Raw genomic sequence first — 20,718 nt, forward strand, 5'->3', positions numbered from 1 at the left:
AACACCAATCCTATTAGCTTATTGTCACTACATCCATTGCTTCACATACCCACCGGCTTCACGGTAAAAGCAAGTCTAGAATCATATCATAATGTCTATATCAACTACAAAAATTAATCCAACTTATATTGGTTATATAGGTTCAACAAAAGATGCCCTATTAATCATTCAAGCTTGTCTTAATAATCAATTGCTTACAGTCCCAAGAAGACCTCATGATCGGGAACGGTCTCAATTAATATCAAGTGGTAATGTATTTGTATTTATTGAAGAAAGAAGTGGTATCAAAAGATGGACTGATGGTGTTGCTTGGAGTCCTTCTAGGATCCTAGGTAGATTTTTAGTTTATAGAGAATTAGATCGTCAAGCTCTAAATTCCAAAGAAAAATCAAAATATAATGATAAAAAAAAATCAATAAGTTCATCTAGTTCTAGTTCAATTAGGAAAAATAGTTTTGATGATTCTTCAATAAATAATAATGGGTCTCAATCAAATTCAATTGCAAATAGATCATTAGTTGGTTCTTTAGTCACATCATATGCTTTTAAAGAATATGGTTTAATTAAAAAAACCATGAGTGTAACAATTAATAGATTAGATTTATCAACCCAGACTCATTTAACTGAAACTATTCATTTAATTTCTTATTATAGTGCAGAAGATGTCTTAAATGGTAAATTAACAAGACCTGTTGATAATAATTCTTCATTGTCAAAAATTCAATTATCAAATGAATTATGGACTGCAGTTAAAGAAAGTTCACTTGGTGGGAAAATTCCATTAGAAGATGAAGCTTTTTATTTTATGGATCAATCAAATCCAAATGCTATTGCTTTGGGTTTTAATCCTGCTATTCATTTACAACCTCAATATCAACAAAATAGACCATCAATTCAACAACAACAACAAGCTATACCCCAACAAATTCCATCATCATCATCAACAACAACATCAACAAATACATCACAACAACAACCTTCTTCAAATCCACCACCACCAGTACCACAACCTACAACAATACCATCACAAGGTCTTTCCTTACCACCACCACCACCACCACAACAACAAGATTTAAATAACCTACCAATGTTTTACCAATATCCTCGTTATTCACCATCAATTCAATATCAACCACCTTTATTAAATGAATCAAATTCTCATGGACCACAACAACAACCACCACCACCAACAATCCCACATCATCCTCCTCCTCCACCACGTCGTCATACAACTCAAGCATCATCAATATCACCATCATCACAACATAAATCAGATATTTCACCAATTATTAAAACTGAATTATCTGGTAATAATTTCCCAAATTTCAATCCACCACCAAATCAACAACAAGGACAACAAGGACAAGGTCCACAACCAACATTAATCCCACAAGGTTCTTATACACCAGTTTCTTCATTACCTTTCTCCTCACAATCAAATAATACTGGATCATTACAATCTGGGAATTCTTTACCTTTTACAAATTTTAATAATATTCCAGGTGGTGTTGGTGGGAATACAAGTGGTGGTGTCCAGGGGAATAATGTTATCCAGGGGAATAGATGGTTTGGGTATGATGATAATGGTTATGTGGGTTATCAATTTGGTCAGAATCATTAAACAAATAAACTTGAGCGGTAGCGAAAGTTTATAATGATTATAATGGCTCAAAATGATTATAATGTTTATTGTTTGCTTATGATTACAATTGATTCAATCATTGGGTTTATTTCATATGGCTTATTATTTGCTTTATTAATACCTAATAATAGTTCTTAATCTCTCAATATTTCAGTTCTTTTATTTGTTTTATTAAAATTCAATTCTTTTTGGCTTTTCTTCTTCTTTTCTTCTTCTTCTTTTCTTCAGTTCTTATTTATACCTTTTCTCTTTTGTTTATAGCTAGATAGTTATACTTTTGTTTATATTTTTTAATTATGGATGGTGTTTTTGAAGTTATATTGTATTATCGGTCTTTAGGTATTGTCTTAATACCCCAGATGGCTGAACAATGGACATGATGTAACTTATAAGATATACAAATATATACTCTGTGATAGTCTATACCATTGTCTTTATAGTCTATGTCTTCAATACCCTAATCTTTATTGTTCTCTGTGTTCTCTGTTCATCGCTTAAACCTTCACATCTTCGGGATCCTACAATATTGAATTGAATGAATGATCGAATGAAAAATTGTGAATTTGTGAGAAAAACGAAAACAGTGGGAATGAAATGGGAGGAAGAAGGTAAACACAATAGATAGAATACAATCACACTACAATACTATACAGACATCAACTACACCAACTACTTCATCACCTTCATCATCAACGGAGTTACAATCAATACTTTTCAATTGTGATTACTTTAAAAATCTCGAATTTTGATTTTCCAAAAAAAAAGTTCAAAAGATCGCACACTTTGAAAAATCTAAAATCAACAATCAATAAAAACAATTTATTTGTAATATTACTTGGATCAACATCTTTTATTATTTTTATTTATTCATTGATTATTCATATTCATATTCATATTACATTCCATCATATCTCATTATCTAATACTGTTTCTGTTTATCCAAGTCTGAAGATCCATATTTATACTATATACCCATACTACCCATCAATCCATATCCAATATTTATTTTAAAAAGGTGATGCCATGAGTACTTCTCAATCAAGTCTAACAAATGGATCTCCAAATGATATAACTTCTTCCAATCCAATCCCATCAGATGATGAATCTTTTTTACAAAATGATAATTTTAAAGCAATGCAATCTGCTCCAATTACAAAACCTATAGTACAACAACAACAACAACATAATCATAAAGTTAAAGATTTAATATCACCAAATTGGTCAAATACTCAAATCATTGCATTGAGTGGTGCATTTGCTGGATTTATTGCTGGTGTTTCTGTATGTCCTCTTGATGTTGCTAAAACAAGATTACAAGCTCAAGGTTTATCATCAATAAAAAAATATCATGGTATAAAGGGCACATTAAAAACAATATTCAATGAAGAAGGTGTAAGAGGTCTATATAGAGGATTATCACCAATAATCTTGGGGTATTTCCCAACATGGATGATTTATTTTTCTGTTTATGAAAAGGCAAAAATTTTTTATCCAAATTTTTTTGATAAACATTATGGAATAAATCATAAAGATAATGAATTTCATGAATTTTTAATACATTCACTTAGTGCATTTACTGCTGGTTCAGTTTCTACATCTATAACTAATCCTATTTGGGTTGTTAAAACAAGATTAATGTTACAAACTGGTGATGGTAAGATAAGTTTTAATTCGAATCCAAATACAACAACAACAGGGAATACTTTCCAACATGATAATTATTATAAAAATACATTTGATGCTTTTAGGAAAATGTATAAAAATGAAGGTTTTTTAGTTTTTTATTCAGGATTAATACCATCATTATTTGGTTTATTTCATGTTGCTATACATTTCCCAGTTTATGAAAAATTAAAAAAAATTTTAAACGTTGATAAATTTCAATCTCAATCCCTTAAACAAGATGATCAAAATCATAATTCAAATTTATTAAGATTAATAATGGCTTCATCATTATCCAAGATGTGTGCAAGTACATTAACTTATCCTCATGAAATCCTAAGAACAAGAATGCAAATAAAATCATTCAATTCCACATCATCAAATTCATTAATAAATACAATAATTAATATTTATAAAAAAGAAGGTTCATTAGGGTTCTACCAAGGGTTTACAACAAATTTAACAAGAACAGTACCTGCAAGTGCAGTTACTTTAGTTTCATTTGAATATATTTCTAAATATTTAACCAGGGTATTAAAAGAACCATCATATCCCTTGAAACCTAACTAAGCACATAACCACCTACAACCACCATCAAACACTTTATAGATTTTATATTCATTTAAATATATTAAAATTATGCATTTAATTTAAAATTATTTGTACTTATATGTATTACTAATCAATTACATAATGCTTATTCATATTCGCACGTGATTATTTTCCTTTGCTTTGATACGCCATAGTTTGAGAAATTAAGAACGTTTTTGAATGGATTTTAATTGAACTCAATTCCTTTTATTTATTCATATTTATATTCATATTCAATTGTCACAGTGTTCACAATGAGAGCTTTTTATCACGATAACGATCTTACAAGAGATTATAGAGAAGATCATGATTCTGGGAAACCAGTCTCTGAAGAACAATTATTTAAATTAGGTTTATTATATTATAATATTAAAACAATAGATGAAGTTAATACCATTGCTCAAGAAAGAGATTATAAGAATAGAGATCAAGTAGAAATTAGTCCAAATTCATTCCCACCAGATGTCCTTAAAACCAAATTGGATTCTTTTTATGCTGAACATATTCATGAAGATGAAGAAATTCGTTATGTTATTGATGGTGAAGGATTTTTCGATATTCGTTCTGCTCAAGATGAATGGATTAGAATTAAAGTTTTTGCAAATGATTTAATTATATTACCTCCTGGGATTTATCATCGTTTTACTTTATCAACAAAAAATTTTATTAAAGCTATTAGATTATTTAAAGATGAACCAAAATGGATTCCTTTAACTAGACCTGTTGATGAAAATCAATATAGACAACAATATTTGAAATCAATTAATGTGTGAGCCCCATGTTGGTCCTATTGGCTTACTGGTGTTTATCTTTTTATACTTGTTTTAATGAAATTATGTGAAATATGAATGTATGGTTGTAGTTCGGACTTGTATATTATCTTATATTACTTCGATTTAAACATGGAAAAAAGGGTTAAAAAGATGGAAATATCATGAATTATATAAGTTGGATAAATGATAACATATTAACCTTATAAATCAATGAGATCTCAAAGTTGGTCCAATATAAATATATTTAGTTCTATATCTTAATAATCGCGATATCCAGAATTTTCTTCATAGTTAATATGAAAAATATTGATTTGAACATCAACAAAGAAACCAAATAGATCAAATCAAAACGCAATTCATCATGTCACAAAAAAACACAGAAGGTATGACAATTATACTTATGAGCTTATGGTATCTATGCTAACACTTCTACAGATCTACAAGTAAAATATAATCAATATCAAACAACAATCAATGAATTAACTTCCAAAATTAATCAATTAAAATCTGATCAAGAAGAACATAAAATTGTTATAGAAACTTTAAGTAAAACTTCTGAAGAAAGAAGATGTTTTAGAATGATTGGTGGTGCTTTAATAGAGAAAACTGTTGGTGAAACAAAACCTGTTTTAGATTTAAAATTTCAAAATATTTCCAAGACACTTGATTCTTTAACAAATGAATTAACCAAGATAATAAATGAATTTGAAAAATGGAAAAAAGATGAAAATATTAAAATTATAAAGCAATAGAGGAGTGCATTATATAGACTACAAAAGGTATCAATATAAGATTTTTATGTTTTATTAACAAAATATGTGATTTATTCATCTATATGTATTCATTTCTCTTTCTTTCCATCAATTGATGATTCACCAGAATAAATGAATAAAATAACAAATATAAACCAACCAATGAAAACAACAACAGCACTAGTAACATAAACCCATGAATTACTAATATCCCAACTTCTTGGATATTCATCATTAGCTAAATGACGAATTGCCATTGTATTTGTTTCATCAATATAACTTAAACCTGGACGTCTATAATTTGTTGTAAATGTGAAAACACCATGATGATCTGGTAATTGGAATTTAACTGAATAAATTGTTGAATCTCCCAAAATACCACTTGGAATTAAATTTAATCTATGATATGGATCTAATAATTTAATTTCTAATTGAACATCAGCTGCTTCAAATGGAATCCATTTAGAAGTTTCTGGATCCCATTGTGTAATGGCAATTTTATAAATGATTTCATCTTTAATCTTATATGGTCTATTTTCATACAGGGTACCATCTGAATGAGAATGTTCAACTTGTGTAACTTTAATAACTTTAGTTTCATGTAAAATCCATTTAGTTAAAGAATCAATTAAAATTCCACCAAATTTATCATCATTTCCGTTTTGAAACCATTCATCTGAACCAATCCATCCTGCTCTTGCATTATTTAAACCTTGGAACCCAACAGAAAGATAACCTTGAGTACCTTGTGACCAATTATTTTCCAAGATTAAATCATCATTTTTTAAATCTTTGGTATATGAAGTTGTTGGAGCTTGTAAAATTGGGAAAATTAATCTACCATTACCCAAAATTGCAGTGGAACCTTTATAATTAAATTCTAAATCCCCGTCTTGTTTTGGAATGATTGCACCATTATCAATAACATTTGAAGAATTTAATTTAACAACATCATGAGTATCACTAGCTTTTTTCGGATCATATTGGAAATGATCTAATAAAGCATGGTTTCTTGGACTTGGATAAATACCTAATTGGTTTAAGAAAGTTCTAGTAGATTCACTTAATCCATCTGGATTAGTTATAGTTAAGATATTACCACCTTTATTGAAAAATTCTAATAATTTAGCACCATTAATTTCTTCACCAATTGTTCTTAATTTAGTTGGGAAAATAATGACATTTGAATATAACTTTTCTTGATTTTTAAATAATTGAATAGTTTCACCAACTTCTTTAAAAGTTAATTGAAATTGTCTTTGGTTTAAACTTTCAGTATATTGGGAGATTTCATCTAATGTAGTTAATTTTGGGTCATATATCACCAAAGTGGCTGGATCCAAAACGGAAACAGCCATTGTGAAAACAGCCATAAACAGCACTGTGATTCCATTGAGCAACAACATCTTATAGCTATGAGAAAACAAGAGTTCAATTGGTTTCAATCTGTTTAATTTTGTTCAAATTCTGTGTGATTTTGTTTCTGTTTACACGTATTCAATTTTCGAACGCCAAATTTCTGAGCTTTTGAGCCCGCGAATTTAAGGAAATCTGAATTCTTTGAACAACGTGAATTTACTATTTTATTGGTATTTTCACTAACAAAGCATTCAACGATTAAGACCAAGATGACACAGGAACAACAGGGACTCAGTGATGCAGAATTCGCAGATACTTATAAAAAACTAAACGAAGGAGAAAAAACTGCATCAAAATTAGAACAAATGCTGGATAATATTGAATCCAAAATGGATCAATTATTAAAAGAAGCCCAGGATTTAGGTAAATCTCCTGAAGAATTAAATGAAATCCATAAAGAATTAGCTCAAGTGGAAAAAGATTTAGAAAATGCTACAAAAGAAGAATAAAAAAAAGCCCCCTTCTATAAATATTTATTCATCTCAATATAAAATCTGGTTCATTTGTTGGTTCAAAAGGATTTGAAGGACGATTAGGATTTATTACAACTTCATCATCATTTATATCTAAATCAACTTTAACTGATTGTCCTCCCTCGATCCACCATTTACTTTTATCAGAACTTGGTGGTGGTAATCCATGTGATGTACTATTATTAAAATCATTATTATTTTGATTATTAACTTGATTATTATTATTTTGATTATTATTTGAATTAATTGTATTTGATGGAAATAATTGAGCTTGGGTTGCTGCATTATTTAAAATTTGTGATATACCACCTTGTTTACCAATTTCTAATTTTCTTTTTTCATATAATGTTTTAGTTAAATTTTGTTGTAAAATTTCATCAATTATTGTAACTTTTGCCTCAAATATACCAAATACTGGTCTATGATCTGAAAATGTAACATCTGGTGCTGATCCATATGATAATTGTTGTAATATTGCACCACGACTTAATACACGATCTGTCCATGCTGGAATTCTTAATTTTTCTGAAGTATCATATGTCTTAGTACCTTTATCAAATTTATAAGTTGGTGGGAATTTAATTTCCATTTCATTAAAATATGGGAATGATTCACCTGCAATCATTTGATTACTTAATTGATCATGTTCAAACAAGAAATTATAATCCTCAAGTTCAATAGCTTGTTTAACTTGTTCATTTGTTAATAAAATTCTATAATTAAAATCTCCAACCCAAATTATTGCATCATGATCTTTAATACTTCTATTACGAGCAAATCTAATATTTTTAGCTATAGCTTTATAATCACTATGTCTTTGTTCAACATTTTCTAAACCTGCAGCTAAATGTGCAACAAGGAAACAAAATCTTGTTGATGAATAAAGGAAACTAACTGCAATACCACCTTTATTTGCAGACATACCACCAAATCCTGTTTTTTTAAAACTTCCATCAATTTCTTTAATATTACCTAATTTATCATCTTTAACAAATAATATTAATACAATACCACCTAATTGTGATGACCAAACTAATGAATATTTATCTCTTGTATTTAAAGTTTTTTTAATTTTATTTTCCCAAAATGTTCTTTTAATTATATCTGTCACCAGCATTTTACTTGTTGTTAATTCCACAATTTCCTCAATACCAATAACAACTATATCACAATTTGTATCATCATTAGGGAAAATCCATTGTGTAATATCTTGTTCAGACATTTCTGCATTAACATTAAAACTCCCTGAAAATATGGAAATCTTGGTACTTGATGAATATTCTTTCCTTCTTCTTGTTAATTCTGTAGATATATAATCATGAATTGGATCATGTAATGTAACTGGATTATTTGAAATACCTTCAAATGCCTTTTTACCATGTCTTCTTGAAGATTTTTCATAAATTGTCATTAATGCTGCATTATTTTCATCCCAAACTAAATTATGTTTAGTTAATAAATCATTTGATGATGGTATACCCATTTCTTTTAATGATAAATTTAAAACATCTAAACTTATAATTTTTTCCATTAAACCAGGTTTTTCAATTGAATTAAGAGTATTTATACGGAAAATACCTAATTGTTTACCAACATAAACTTTCTTTTTAACATCATAACATAAAGCACCAATTTCTAATATAGCATCTTTTAATTGATATGATAATTTATGTGGTGAATTTTTCAATTGATCTCTTGAAAGATCAATATTAAAAGTTGGGAATCCCTTTTTCCTAAGCAATGCTCTATATCTACTACTTAATGCTTCTTCATTTGTCTTGCTTTTCAATCCATTAATAACATAAATATTATTATGTTTCATTAACACTGAATCCATATGTTTATCAAATGCAACTTCATTCATTTCATCACTTTTAGGGAAATTTATTCTTTTATTTGATAATAATGCATTTTCTAATTCGAAAAATATGGGGACATTACCTCTAACTTGAGTGTATGCAAAGAAATAAGTCTTGTTATATAACAAGATTTCAGATTCAATATAATTTGAAACAAATCCATCTTCATCACAACCTGTCAGACCAAATGGACCACTTGTCTTAGCACTTGATATTCTTGAAATCACAGTTATTAATGAGCTTTCACCACCAACTTCTGTATTGAAAGTTTTAGCAAAACCTCTAACCAAAAAAGTAAGGAATTCACTTCTATCTAAATAATATCTTTCAGAACTTAGGATACGACTTCTAAAATTTAATAATTCTTGAATCATGAAAATATTCCATAGGAATCTCTTATCATAATTTGTAAACATTTGATTAACATCATGATTCAGACTTCTTTCTTGTAAATTATTTGTTAAATCAAAATCTCTTGAATAATAGAAACCTAAAGTTAATAATTTTCTAATTTTGGAACATGGATGTTCATTTTCATAACGTTCTCTATTTGATTCAGAACTATATCTGTTTAAAGTCAAATTATCAAACTCCAAAGAGTTTAAACAGTAAAATTCCACATCTTTAACCTTGTAAATAACTTCAGATGGTCTTGGACTACCAATTTGTGTTTGATCAGTTATAACACAAAAAAACACATAACCTTTAATCTCCAACACACCAGCAAGACCATAATAATGTAGATTGGTACTTTCTTGATAATTTGTAAAATCTGTAGTTGACACTGGAGTGTATTGGATCAAACATTGTCTAGTTGTTGAAATGTATTGTAATGTTAAGGCATAATCATTTGAAACTAGTATAAACGATCTTGGTCTAGCATTGAAGAAGATCTTCATTGTGTGATACTTTGTTGTGCTCTGTTTTGATCTATTCTTTGCTCTTGTAATATCACCAGCCTAATACTATAATCCTATATATACCTTTCCTCCTTGTCAATTGAACTCTTCGTTGTCCATTCTTTGAGTATAAAACAGTATAGCCAATGTTTCGCCAAAGATTATGTAAAAGCTGCTCGCGAAATCCGAGATTTGTGCCATCTTTATCTTTTGTACTTGAAATATTACAAAAGTTTGGAAAGAGTACTGATTGAATATAGTGTGAAGTTGTTAAAGATGAGTGATGACAAGGACTTCAATGATTTGTGTTTTGCCTGTCGAGTAGGAGACATTGAAAGTGTTGATAAACTCATTTCCACCGGTGTCAATGTGAGTATTAACTACCTATCCTAGATCTGAACAATAGAAACTAATATTGAAATAAAGGTCAATCAAGTTGATAAGTTTGATTATACTCCATTATACTTGGCTAGTCTTTGTGGACATGAGGAAATTGTAAGGATGTTGCTTCAAAGAGGTGCTATTTGTGATATTGATAAAAGAGAATCAATTCGTGCAGTTTATGGGGCATTAACTGATCAAATTAGAAATTTATTAATTTCTTATGATATTTCTAAAAAAGTTGATACAAATTTACCATTTGCCTCACATTTCCGTTCCTTGTTGAATGGTACCTCGTTATTAACTGAAGATATTGCATTTGAATTATCTGATGATTCCAAGTTAAGACTTCATAGATTTTTATTAAGTACAAGGAGTAAATATTTCCGTGAAAAATTAATAAATTCATGGTCTACAAAAGATTTAATTAAATTAACTGATCATTCAGATATTAATGCTTTCTCAATAGTGGTGGATTATTTATATTTACATCATAATCCTTCAAAATTTGACAAGATTGATTATAATTTATTATTATCATATGGTAAAAAAATTAAATTAAATGAATTCATTAAAATAATTGAAGATCTTATAAAAGCTGGTGATGATTCTAAAGCTAAGGCAAAATTAATGAATGAATTCCAAATTAGAATGTTTGAAAGTGCAAGAGATGATTTCCAAAAATTAGTTGAAGATGAAATTATTAATAAAAAAATTATATCAAATAAAGAAGCATTGACAGATGATCAAATTGAAACATTCCAGAAATCTGTTGGGTTCCCAGATATTATATTATCAGTTCATGAAGAGAATGATGAAGATGATGAAGAGAATGATGATAAATACATATTTTATCCCGTACATCGTGCAATCTTAATTCGTGATGATTATTTTAAAGTTATGTTTTCATCACAATTTCATGAATCAACAATTTATGAATTAAACACCACTCATCAAATCATTGATAGATCAACAACAATTCCTACAATTCATTTACCCGTGTCATCATCAGAAGTTGCTGAAATTATAATTCGATTTTTTTATTATGATCATTCAGAAATCCCATTAAATTATGCAATTGATGTTCTTTTCGCTGGTGATTTATTATTAAATGAACGATTGAAAACAATGGCTGCTGTTACATTAACAACATCTGATTCATTACCTGATGGTTATGATCTTTATGATATTTTGAGAGCAGGTTGGGAAACTAGAGTTGATAGATTAGAACATTATGTTGCTAAAACAATTGCAAATAATTTGGAAAATTATTTAAAAGATTCTGAATTTGCAAATATTGTTTTGGAAGTATGTAAAACATGGCATTTGCCTCGTGTGAATCATTACTAACTGTTATATTATAGAGTTCACAAAGAATTAAAGAACGTCAAGAAACTGATACAATTGAACTGATTGATGATATAAGATTTTATCTTGCTAAAAAGTATGTTTTAAGAAACCCTTATTAGAGATCTAATTTATACTAACATTTCAAAGATGGAAAATTGATTTTGAAGGATTATTCGAAGGTGAAAAAAATGAATTTGTTGAAACATTACCAGGTTATAAATCTTATCAAAAAGATCTTGATGAAATTGAAGATTTATTACAAGATTTACAATTAGAAGCATAGTCATATAATTAAAATGCATTTATTATTACCACATCATTACTGATTTTTTGGTGTTTTTAAATATATTTAACGAATTATATCATATACGTTAACATACAGATATAATCCTCATCTTCATCTTCTTCTTTTATTTAATTTGATAAAAAACTAAAAATCTAATTAGCTTTTTTGTTTTTTTTGTTAACTTTTTTAACATGATGTTCTGGTAACCAAGATTCATCAACAACTTTTCTACCACTATCAGTTGTAACAATTTTTGGTCTTTCACCTGATTTACCAGCAACTTGTGGAGTAGTAGCAGTTTTAGAAGCAGTGTTGAAATAACTAGCACCATAGTTAATATAGACATAATAAGCACCAACACTTAAAGTAGCAAGTAATAAGAATTCCAAGAATAATAATTGAGGATTGAAAATTGAAATTGAAGCTTCAGTAACAATAGCTAATTGAGATCTAGCAGATAATAAAGCTAAAGAATTATCTTTGACAATATAAATACCTGGAACTAATAAATAATTAGTTTCTGGTAAATTAATACCTAATCTTTGAGTGAAAACTTGAGATTCACCTGATGGGACAATTAAAGGACCTAATTTAGCATCAGTAATATTTGCAACAGTTTGACCATTAGCAGGATTAGTAAATTGACCACCAAGACCAACAAGAGTAACTTCTGAATCTTCATGATTAGTGAAAGTATAATTCAAAACGATTTCTTCACCGTTATAGAATTCTAAAACAGCAGCATTTGGTTTATTAACGATATTATAATCAATATCGAATAAAAATGGAGTTTGTTCATTTGGATCAACGTAATGTCCTTCACGTTCATCTGGATGTAAAATATCAGCAGCAGCGACTTTAGCTAATTGCTCTTCTTCAGAAAGAGCTTGGGCAGAGACTAGGCCCACAAGGGAGAATGCCAAAAGGGAAGAAAAGAACTTCATTGTGGTAATGTGGTAGTTGAATTGAATTGAAATTGAAGTGTATTTAATTAAACAAGGGTACAAGTTATTTTTCAGATACACGTCAGTAACTTTTATTTATCACCACAATTTTCGAGAATCGACGACCGATTTGGGGATTCGCGAAGATTTGAAAGACTGAGATTATTCAGTTGTTATGTAATCAGTATAAACTCTTAACTATGGGATTTTTTTAGATTTATATTACAAAGTAGTGGAATTGATGTTATTTACATATTCATTGTCTAGCTATTCTATTTATCTATCTCTAATACTTAATATCAGCAATAACTTCACCTGTGTACCCTTTCAACTGTTTTTTAACTTTAGCTGGAGCTCCAACACTAACTGAAAAAGATGGAATATCCCTTGTAACAACTGAATTTGCACCAATCACTGCACCATCACCAATAGTAACACCTGGTAAAACAGTGACATTTGATCCTATCCATACTCTATTTCCCACGGTGATTGCTCTTGACCATTCCCCATCAGCAGCTAATCTTTCATCAGATTCTAAAGGATGAGTAGCACAACAAAGAACAACATTTGGACCAAATTCAACAAAATCACCAATTTTTATAATTGAAGAATCTAATAAAGTTAAATTAAAATTTGCATAAAAATTTTCACCAATATAAGTATTTATACCATAATCTATAGATAATGGAGCTTCAATTGTGGCACTTGATTTAAGTTTACCAAACATTGAAGTTAATTTATCATGACGTTCTTTGTTAAATTCATCAATGGATTTACCTCTATATGAAATGGCCGAGTACTCTTTTGCACTTTGATGTGCTTCTTCTCTTGATTCTTGTAATTGTTGATTCCATGCTTCATATGGGATACCTGAAATCATTTTTTCATATTCATCATGACCTTTTGGTATGTTTAAATTTAAATGATTATATGCGAAATCAATCAATTCTTGATCTTTTGTAGAAGTACTTGACATTGTGTATAAGTGTAGTTGATGAATTGAATATAAAGAACTTTGAAACAATTCAATGGATCATTTACAAGTATTTATATCGGTCTTCAATGGATTCACCAATTCTCGAGAATCTATACGCGTGTTTCCAAATAGGAAAGTGCAACAGGATTGCGGAGGTGACATATTAATATAGGGAGACTCTCTTTAATTCACAAAACACCATCAACATCATCATCTTTTTTAATGATTGTATATTGACTAAGTGTGATAATAGTCTTGTGGAGTATCACTGGTATATATGGTATATATATATTATATATAGTGTGGGTCAAAGCTGTGTTTGCTATATTTCGTGGTCTAGACTTGAGAATATAGCTATATAACGAAATTTCATGTTTGATCAAACTTAAATTTGAAATTAAAAAAATTAAAATATACAATATTAATATATAAGTATTATAATATAACCTTTTGAATACATTGATGGTTTTCTTTGTTAATTGCATTCTCAATCAAATTGTTAATTTAATTAATAGTTTTGGGAAGGCTAGTTGGTTAAGTTTGTGTTTAGGTTGTTCATTTCTTAGTCTTTATTGCGTGCAGATGTTTCTAGTTCTCGAATTTTTTATGTCAATATAATTAATTCAATAGATCAGTAATAATTGTTATGATTATAGGTGAGTATATTGATGAGCTATAACATTGAGATAATAGGCATATACATCATGTATTGATATAATGGATTAATAAAATTCAAATATATCTATATAACTGTTTCTACAATTCACAAGAATTCCAATGAAGAGCCAAGTATTGATATATGGACTTGAATAAGGTTAGTATTCTGCTTGGTGAACTTTATTGATGATCTTTTTTTCATTATATTTTGCTTGGAAAATGTAGTCTTTGATACCATCTTCAAATAAAGAATTATATTACAAATGTCTAGTGAAACAATTCATCATCTATTTCAATCCAATTTCATATTTACCAGGTCCTAAAAGTCTAATATATCTATCTGTATCTGGAACTTCAGAATCTAAATGACCAATTGATAAAATTGTACCAGGATAATGTCTTAATAATTCTTTACATTGTTCAATCCTAGCATCATCCATAACTGATAAAGCTTCATCTAGAATTAATAAATCAGGATTTCTAATTAATGATCTGATAAATAATATCAATTTTTGATCACTTATACCTAAATCTCTAAACTCCTTGTGTTTAATAGATTCTAAATTAAATTCTTTGAAAAATGTATTAATTCTATCAATTTTTTCTTGTGATAAATTCTTTGGTGGTACAAAACTTGAAACTAAATAACCTGTTGATATAGCTTCATATGCTGTTAATGACTGAGGGAAAACAACGTGTAATTCAGGTGAAGCAAATCCAATGTTTTCATTTATATCAAAGAAATTATGTCTCCCAGTTTCACGAGGTTCACCATTCATTATTATCTTTGAATTCCATGATTGTGGATGTTCAGCTGTTATTAATGCTAATAATGTGGATTTTCCTGTACCGTTATCACCTCTAACATGCCATCTTTCTCCATGATGAACTTTCCAATTTAAATTTTCAATAACTGGTTGGCCTCTATATGCAACTGAAATATCATTAAATTCTAATAATGGGATAGAATAGTCTATTTTACCATCTTTTTGGAATAATTTTTTAATATTCTCTAATTTTTCTTTGTTAAATGATAATTGTTCTTGTTTTAATTGTAAATCCTTTGATTTTAACTCCTCTAATTGATCTTTAATTTGAGATTTTTCACCTTGGGTTATTATACCAGTTTCATCAACAACTGCAATATGAGTAATCCAATCAGGTATTTCATCTTGATAACGTAACCCCAAAACAACATGAGGATTTGGAGCTAATGAACCTAAAACTTCACTAACAACACTTGTAGCAGTTGGATCTAACCCTAAGAATGGATCATCAACTAATAATAATTTTGGTTCACGAACTAACGCTCTTGCTAATCTTGCTCTTCTTGTTTGTCCATTACTTAATCCCATAACCCATCTGTTCTCTAAACCTTGTAATTTTAATTTTTCGAAAACTTCATGAACTAAATCTTCATTTATAATTCTTGAATTATTATTAACATTACCAATAACAAATTTCTTTGTAGTTTCATCAAATTCATCTTTAAAAAATTCATATCTTGCAGCTAAATGAGCTGTTGGTAATGCACCTTTAAATTCTAAAAATTGAATAGCTGATTGAGGCCAAATTGATTTATTTAAAAAAGGGTATGTCCTAGATAATGCTGGTTCTGGCATATATTGAGATGCTAATACTTTCATCATTTGTGCTTTATAAGTTCCTATTATAGCCCATCTTTCATTAGTCTTGATCTCTAAAGATATTGGGTTATGGAAAACTGATGGAGATCCCTTTGCAGTGGAAAGTCCCTTGAATAGGGCATTCTCAAGCTTTATAATTGTGTTTGACATTTCCACTGATCTATGGTGTTTGCCTGCAAACTTTGTAGTCACAATTGAAGTTGAATTCGATGTCGTTTGTGGGTTGAGTATAAAAGGTTTCTCGATTTTTCGGATTTGAGTTTATTGTTTCCAGCACCGTTACAGGAACGATTTCAAATCAACACCTTGAAATCTTGGAGTAATAAAAGTAAAAATGTCAATTAAACCGTATTAAAAAGAATCAATTGATATAATCAAAGCACATTCAATATTAATTAGTTAAAATGAGAGTCATATCGGATAAACAAATTGAAAATCTATTGAAATCTCAATCAAGAGAAGGAATCTTGGAATTCCAAAAAGTACTCAAAACAGCATTATCAGATTACAACAAAGATCCAACTCTGATCCCAGAAAGAATTGTGATTAAAAGAGACAATGCAGAAGCTGGTCATTTCTTTATGCCTTCATTCTCTAAAAAAGTTGGTGTTAAAACATTAGGTGGTTCAAAAAAGGGGTTTAGTGGAGCTGTATCAATCATTGATCCAAATAGTGGTGATTTATTAGGTGTATTAAATGCTAGATCTTTAACAGCTTTTAGAACTGCCTTGGCTTCCACTATCCCATTGGTGAAATTCGTGGAAGCTGATAAATCCAATCAAGGTATGACAGTATATGGGAATGGATTACAAGCTTATTGGCATGTTAAATTAACATTAGATTTATATCCTGGATTATTTACAAATGTTCAAATTGCAGTTCGTTCAATTAATGAAAAATCTAATGAATTACAAAAAGAATTAGCTGTAGAGTATCCATTAATTGATATACAACTGATTGATCAAACCAAAGTTGATTTGACAAAATCATCAGTCATTTATGGATGTATACCATCAACTGAACCACAAATCAAATATTCAAACTTGAACAAAACCGAAAAAACATTCATCTCATTAATTGGTAGTTATAAACCACATATGGCGGAAGTTGATAATGAACTAGTTAAAAAGGCATTATCAAATGGTAAAATTATTGTTGATTCTTATGAACATACATTAGCTGAAGCTGGTGAATTAATTCAAAATAATGTCACAACATCAAATGTTATAGAGACTGGTGAATTAGATAATGTGGAAAATTCTCAAATTAATAATGGTCAAAATTTAACATTAAGTAAAATTGTTGGATTAAGTATCATGGATAATTCAGTTGGTAATGAAATTTTAGAAAGAGCTATTAAAGAAAATATTGGTTCTGAAGTGGAATTTTAAATGGCTTAAATATAGTGTTTTAACTTGATTCCCAAAATTATATTGCTAGATACCTTGTAGATAATATAAGTACTGTGCATCGGAATTTTTTGTTCGATCCTGCAAACTAATTCATAAGCTATCTCGAGGCCGAACACAGTTCAATATATATATATAGTGGCTTCTACTGCTCGTATATAATAGTATGAGATCCATGCAGCTAATTTCCATAGTTGTTTTGGCGATAGTTATAAGCAGGAACCTCTAGTTTACCACAGATTAATTATACTTATATAGATTTTAATTGGTATAACACCTGCCGGTTATATAATTTTCTCGGCCGAGAAGTCTCTCGAGATAGTTAAACGTACAAAACAACATTACCCTTCACTTATTTCTTGCAATAAAATTGTAGTCCTTTCATTTGAGATATTCACTTATCTCATTATATAAATTATAAGCTCATAAATGGAGTTTGAAATTTGGATTTTTTTCAACTTTTAAAAAAGTGTACCTTCACTTGCAAACTTTTACTGTGATTTGTTCAATACCTATTTTTTCCAAAAATTTTAAACGGCTCTAATCCATGATCTGACATACTCAACATATATTTAGAGCTTTTAAAAATATTAATACATAATAAAAGCAGTATATTAACAAACAAAAATTTAGAGTAAAATAGCGTTAAAGTTTATCTGAAATATATTAAAAGTTGACACAATTTAAGAATACAGGACGCATTCGCGATCGCTTTGCATAAAATCAAAATACGCAAAATGATAACAAACGTCGACAATTATTAATGACAACGTACTTTAAACCTGAGTACATATCAATTGAATATTATAGAGATTAAACGTATCGATTATTTACAGATAATATGGTGAGTAAAATCTCGGGCAAGGAAATTGTTGATTAATATACTAACAAATATTCCAGTCTACAGGGTTATATTCATTCTCAGAGGAGACTATTCAAAAACTTCGTAAATTTAGATTTGGAAGTGCAAGAAGTGATGATATTCAAGCTTTAATATGTATGTGATAACTAACGTTTCAAATTGATATTCTAGATGTTATTTGTTTCAATTCGACTTGAAGAATATCTATTTCAGATCAAGAACTTAAATGAAATGTTCTCAAGACATAATTATACAAGTCATTAAAACTAACCAAATTTACCCCAGATGAAATTGATAAGAATACATATGAAATCAAATTAGATGAAAGTGCAGAAAGTCCAATCACATCAATAGAAGAGTTAATAGAAGAATTACCTGATAATAGTCCAAGATATGTTGTTTTATCACATCCATTAACATTACCTGATGGACGTAAATCATCTCCATTGGTTCTTATTTATTGGTTACCACCAACATCAACTCAATCACTACGGATGTTATACGCGGCTGCAGTGGAATTAATTAGAGAGAAAGCTGGTGTTTCAAAGTAAGTAATAGAATACTGTTCTCTTGAAGTTTGATATTGATCACAACGGTACTAACATAACTATAGATTAATTGAAATTGGTGATGAAGAAGATTTCGAAGATATTGCAGAACAAGTGAAATGATACAATGACTATATGATAATACATCTCAATCATAGATAATACTCGATCATAATTGTAGAATCATGAATAACCTTCTCTTTAATAATCATGGCTTAATTCCCATACTTAAATAGTTTGTGACTGCTTCGCGACTCATCCCAAAAAGGAAATTGGAACTTTTGAAAGATCTCAACATCCAAACACCTTTTTTAGTTTTCCTTTGTGTGTCCCCAATTTCCAAAATCTCAAATTTCGTGAAAAATTTTTGAATATGGAAGAAAATGAAAATTTATTTCAGTTCAACTTTTATTACAACTTTTTTAATAGAATCATCATCTAAGAAAATCAGTCAAAATGGGTAGATTACACAGTTCAGTATGTGGAAACAAGATAGGTGCTTCAGTCTGAGTGAAATATTTGATCCCTCCTTTATGTGGTGATACACAGGGGTTATTCATTTATGAATCAAAGGATTGAGAGAAGACTTGACTTGTTAAAAAGTTCATGTTCTTTATTGTTGAAACGTAATGAATTCGGGTCAAAATGGTTTTGAGTATTACAATCTGATATTCTTTTGGAGATTGAAGACTGGTGGATAATTTGGATCTTTATGATTTATTTTATCACTAATGTTTATTAAATGTTTATCCGTGATTGGAAGCTTTTATAAATTTGCTGGTCTTATCTACCAATTACAAGATTAATTTCTTGGGGAATATCACTTAAAGATTGTTTTATTTCGTTGCTGTTTGATACCAGTTTTTCTAAAGCATGGATACATGTTTTGATTTGGGTTGGAAATTTTTTTTCATCAACTCATTTCAATTCTATTTATGTATCCATAGTTTTCTTCAAGCTCTCATATTGGTGAAATATTCCATATGATTGAGTGCCTCTTTATTTTTTTTTATTAAAAATTTAAAGAAATTTGGATTTACTAACAATTTTTCTTACAGGGTAAAGGTATTTCATCATCAGCTCTTCCATACTCAAGAAACGCTCCAGCTTGGTTCAAATTATCATCTGACAGCGTTGTTGAACAAATCATCAAATACGCCAGAAAAGGTTTAACCCCATCCCAAATCGGTGTCTTATTAAGAGATTCTCATGGTGTTTCCCAAACCCGTGTTGTCACTGGTAACAAAATTTTAAGAATTTTAAAATCAAATGGTTTAGCTCCAGAAATTCCAGAAGATTTATACTTCTTAATTAAAAAAGCTGTTTCAGTTAGAAAACATTTAGAAAGAAACAGAAAAGATAAAGATTCTAAATTCAGATTAATTTTAATCGAATCAAGAATCCACAGATTAGCTAGATACTACAGAACTGTTGCTGTTTTACCACCAAACTGGAAATACGAATCAGCTACTGCTTCAGCTTTAGTTAACTAGATTTATTCATTGCTTTTGTTGGTATTATTTTATTAAAAATTATATTACTAGGGGTTTTGTATAAATAAAAATTATAATGAGTTAATGATTATTTTA

At 29.0% G+C, this 20,718-nt stretch overlaps 13 protein-coding genes across 13 annotated transcripts; 8 read left to right on the forward strand and 5 right to left on the reverse strand.

The window, feature by feature from the left end:
* Window positions 1-91: 91 nt before the first annotated feature.
* On the forward strand, window positions 92-1,621 carry MIT1 (Mit1p; the record flags this gene model as incomplete). The annotated part of the gene is made up of 1 exon (XM_011279005.1): window positions 92-1,621. One exon carries the CDS (start codon window positions 92-94, stop codon window positions 1,619-1,621), a length of 1,530 nt encoding a protein of 509 aa, XP_011277307.1.
* Window positions 1,622-2,665: 1,044 nt separating this feature from the next.
* BN7_448 (putative mitochondrial carrier) lies at window positions 2,666-3,874 on the forward strand (the record flags this gene model as incomplete). The annotated part of the gene is made up of 1 exon (XM_011279006.1): window positions 2,666-3,874. The coding sequence occupies one exon, from the start codon at window positions 2,666-2,668 to the stop codon at window positions 3,872-3,874; it is 1,209 nt and encodes a 402-aa protein (XP_011277308.1).
* A 275-nt stretch (window positions 3,875-4,149) lies between these two features.
* On the forward strand, window positions 4,150-4,668 carry ADI1 (acireductone dioxygenase (Ni2+-requiring); the record flags this gene model as incomplete). The annotated part of the gene is made up of 1 exon (XM_011279007.1): window positions 4,150-4,668. The coding sequence occupies one exon, from the start codon at window positions 4,150-4,152 to the stop codon at window positions 4,666-4,668; it is 519 nt and encodes a 172-aa protein (XP_011277309.1).
* Window positions 4,669-5,029: 361 nt separating this feature from the next.
* GIM4 (tubulin-binding prefolding complex subunit GIM4) lies at window positions 5,030-5,420 on the forward strand (the record flags this gene model as incomplete). Its single annotated transcript, XM_011279008.1, has 2 exons — window positions 5,030-5,051; window positions 5,113-5,420. 2 exons carry the CDS (start codon window positions 5,030-5,032, stop codon window positions 5,418-5,420), a joined length of 330 nt encoding a protein of 109 aa, XP_011277310.1.
* Window positions 5,421-5,509: 89 nt separating this feature from the next.
* WBP1 (dolichyl-diphosphooligosaccharide-protein glycotransferase) lies at window positions 5,510-6,826 on the reverse strand (the record flags this gene model as incomplete). Its single annotated transcript, XM_011279009.1, has 1 exon — window positions 5,510-6,826. The coding sequence occupies one exon, from the start codon at window positions 6,824-6,826 to the stop codon at window positions 5,510-5,512; it is 1,317 nt and encodes a 438-aa protein (XP_011277311.1).
* A 222-nt stretch (window positions 6,827-7,048) lies between these two features.
* On the forward strand, window positions 7,049-7,288 carry CMI7 (Cmi7p; the record flags this gene model as incomplete). Its single annotated transcript, XM_011279010.1, has 1 exon — window positions 7,049-7,288. The coding sequence occupies one exon, from the start codon at window positions 7,049-7,051 to the stop codon at window positions 7,286-7,288; it is 240 nt and encodes a 79-aa protein (XP_011277312.1).
* Window positions 7,289-7,316: 28 nt separating this feature from the next.
* On the reverse strand, window positions 7,317-10,070 carry INP51 (phosphoinositide 5-phosphatase INP51; the record flags this gene model as incomplete). The annotated part of the gene is made up of 1 exon (XM_011279011.1): window positions 7,317-10,070. The coding sequence occupies one exon, from the start codon at window positions 10,068-10,070 to the stop codon at window positions 7,317-7,319; it is 2,754 nt and encodes a 917-aa protein (XP_011277313.1).
* Window positions 10,071-10,346: 276 nt separating this feature from the next.
* BN7_454 (uncharacterized protein) lies at window positions 10,347-12,084 on the forward strand (the record flags this gene model as incomplete). Its single annotated transcript, XM_011279012.1, has 3 exons — window positions 10,347-10,391; window positions 10,497-11,763; window positions 11,981-12,084. The coding sequence occupies 3 exons, from the start codon at window positions 10,347-10,349 to the stop codon at window positions 12,082-12,084; spliced, it is 1,416 nt and encodes a 471-aa protein (XP_011277314.1).
* Window positions 12,085-12,239: 155 nt separating this feature from the next.
* Window positions 12,240-13,031, reverse strand: IRC22 (Irc22p; the record flags this gene model as incomplete). The annotated part of the gene is made up of 1 exon (XM_011279013.1): window positions 12,240-13,031. One exon carries the CDS (start codon window positions 13,029-13,031, stop codon window positions 12,240-12,242), a length of 792 nt encoding a protein of 263 aa, XP_011277315.1.
* Window positions 13,032-13,317: 286 nt separating this feature from the next.
* On the reverse strand, window positions 13,318-14,007 carry BN7_456 (sugar O-acetyltransferase; the record flags this gene model as incomplete). The annotated part of the gene is made up of 1 exon (XM_011279014.1): window positions 13,318-14,007. One exon carries the CDS (start codon window positions 14,005-14,007, stop codon window positions 13,318-13,320), a length of 690 nt encoding a protein of 229 aa, XP_011277316.1.
* Window positions 14,008-14,951: 944 nt separating this feature from the next.
* Window positions 14,952-16,460, reverse strand: BN7_457 (uncharacterized protein; the record flags this gene model as incomplete). The annotated part of the gene is made up of 1 exon (XM_011279015.1): window positions 14,952-16,460. One exon carries the CDS (start codon window positions 16,458-16,460, stop codon window positions 14,952-14,954), a length of 1,509 nt encoding a protein of 502 aa, XP_011277317.1.
* A 254-nt stretch (window positions 16,461-16,714) lies between these two features.
* BN7_458 (uncharacterized protein) lies at window positions 16,715-17,701 on the forward strand (the record flags this gene model as incomplete). Its single annotated transcript, XM_011279016.1, has 1 exon — window positions 16,715-17,701. One exon carries the CDS (start codon window positions 16,715-16,717, stop codon window positions 17,699-17,701), a length of 987 nt encoding a protein of 328 aa, XP_011277318.1.
* A 1,884-nt stretch (window positions 17,702-19,585) lies between these two features.
* Window positions 19,586-20,622, forward strand: RPS13 (40S ribosomal protein uS15; the record flags this gene model as incomplete). The annotated part of the gene is made up of 2 exons (XM_011279017.1): window positions 19,586-19,589; window positions 20,210-20,622. The coding sequence occupies 2 exons, from the start codon at window positions 19,586-19,588 to the stop codon at window positions 20,620-20,622; spliced, it is 417 nt and encodes a 138-aa protein (XP_011277319.1).
* Between the last annotated feature and the right edge of the window lie 96 nt (window positions 20,623-20,718).

This window comes from Wickerhamomyces ciferrii, contig 00007 (genome assembly GCF_000313485.1).
Source record: "Wickerhamomyces ciferrii WGS project CAIF00000000 data, strain NRRL Y-1031 F-60-10, contig 00007, whole genome shotgun sequence".
Taxonomy (NCBI): domain Eukaryota; kingdom Fungi; phylum Ascomycota; class Saccharomycetes; order Phaffomycetales; family Wickerhamomycetaceae; genus Hansenula; species Hansenula ciferrii.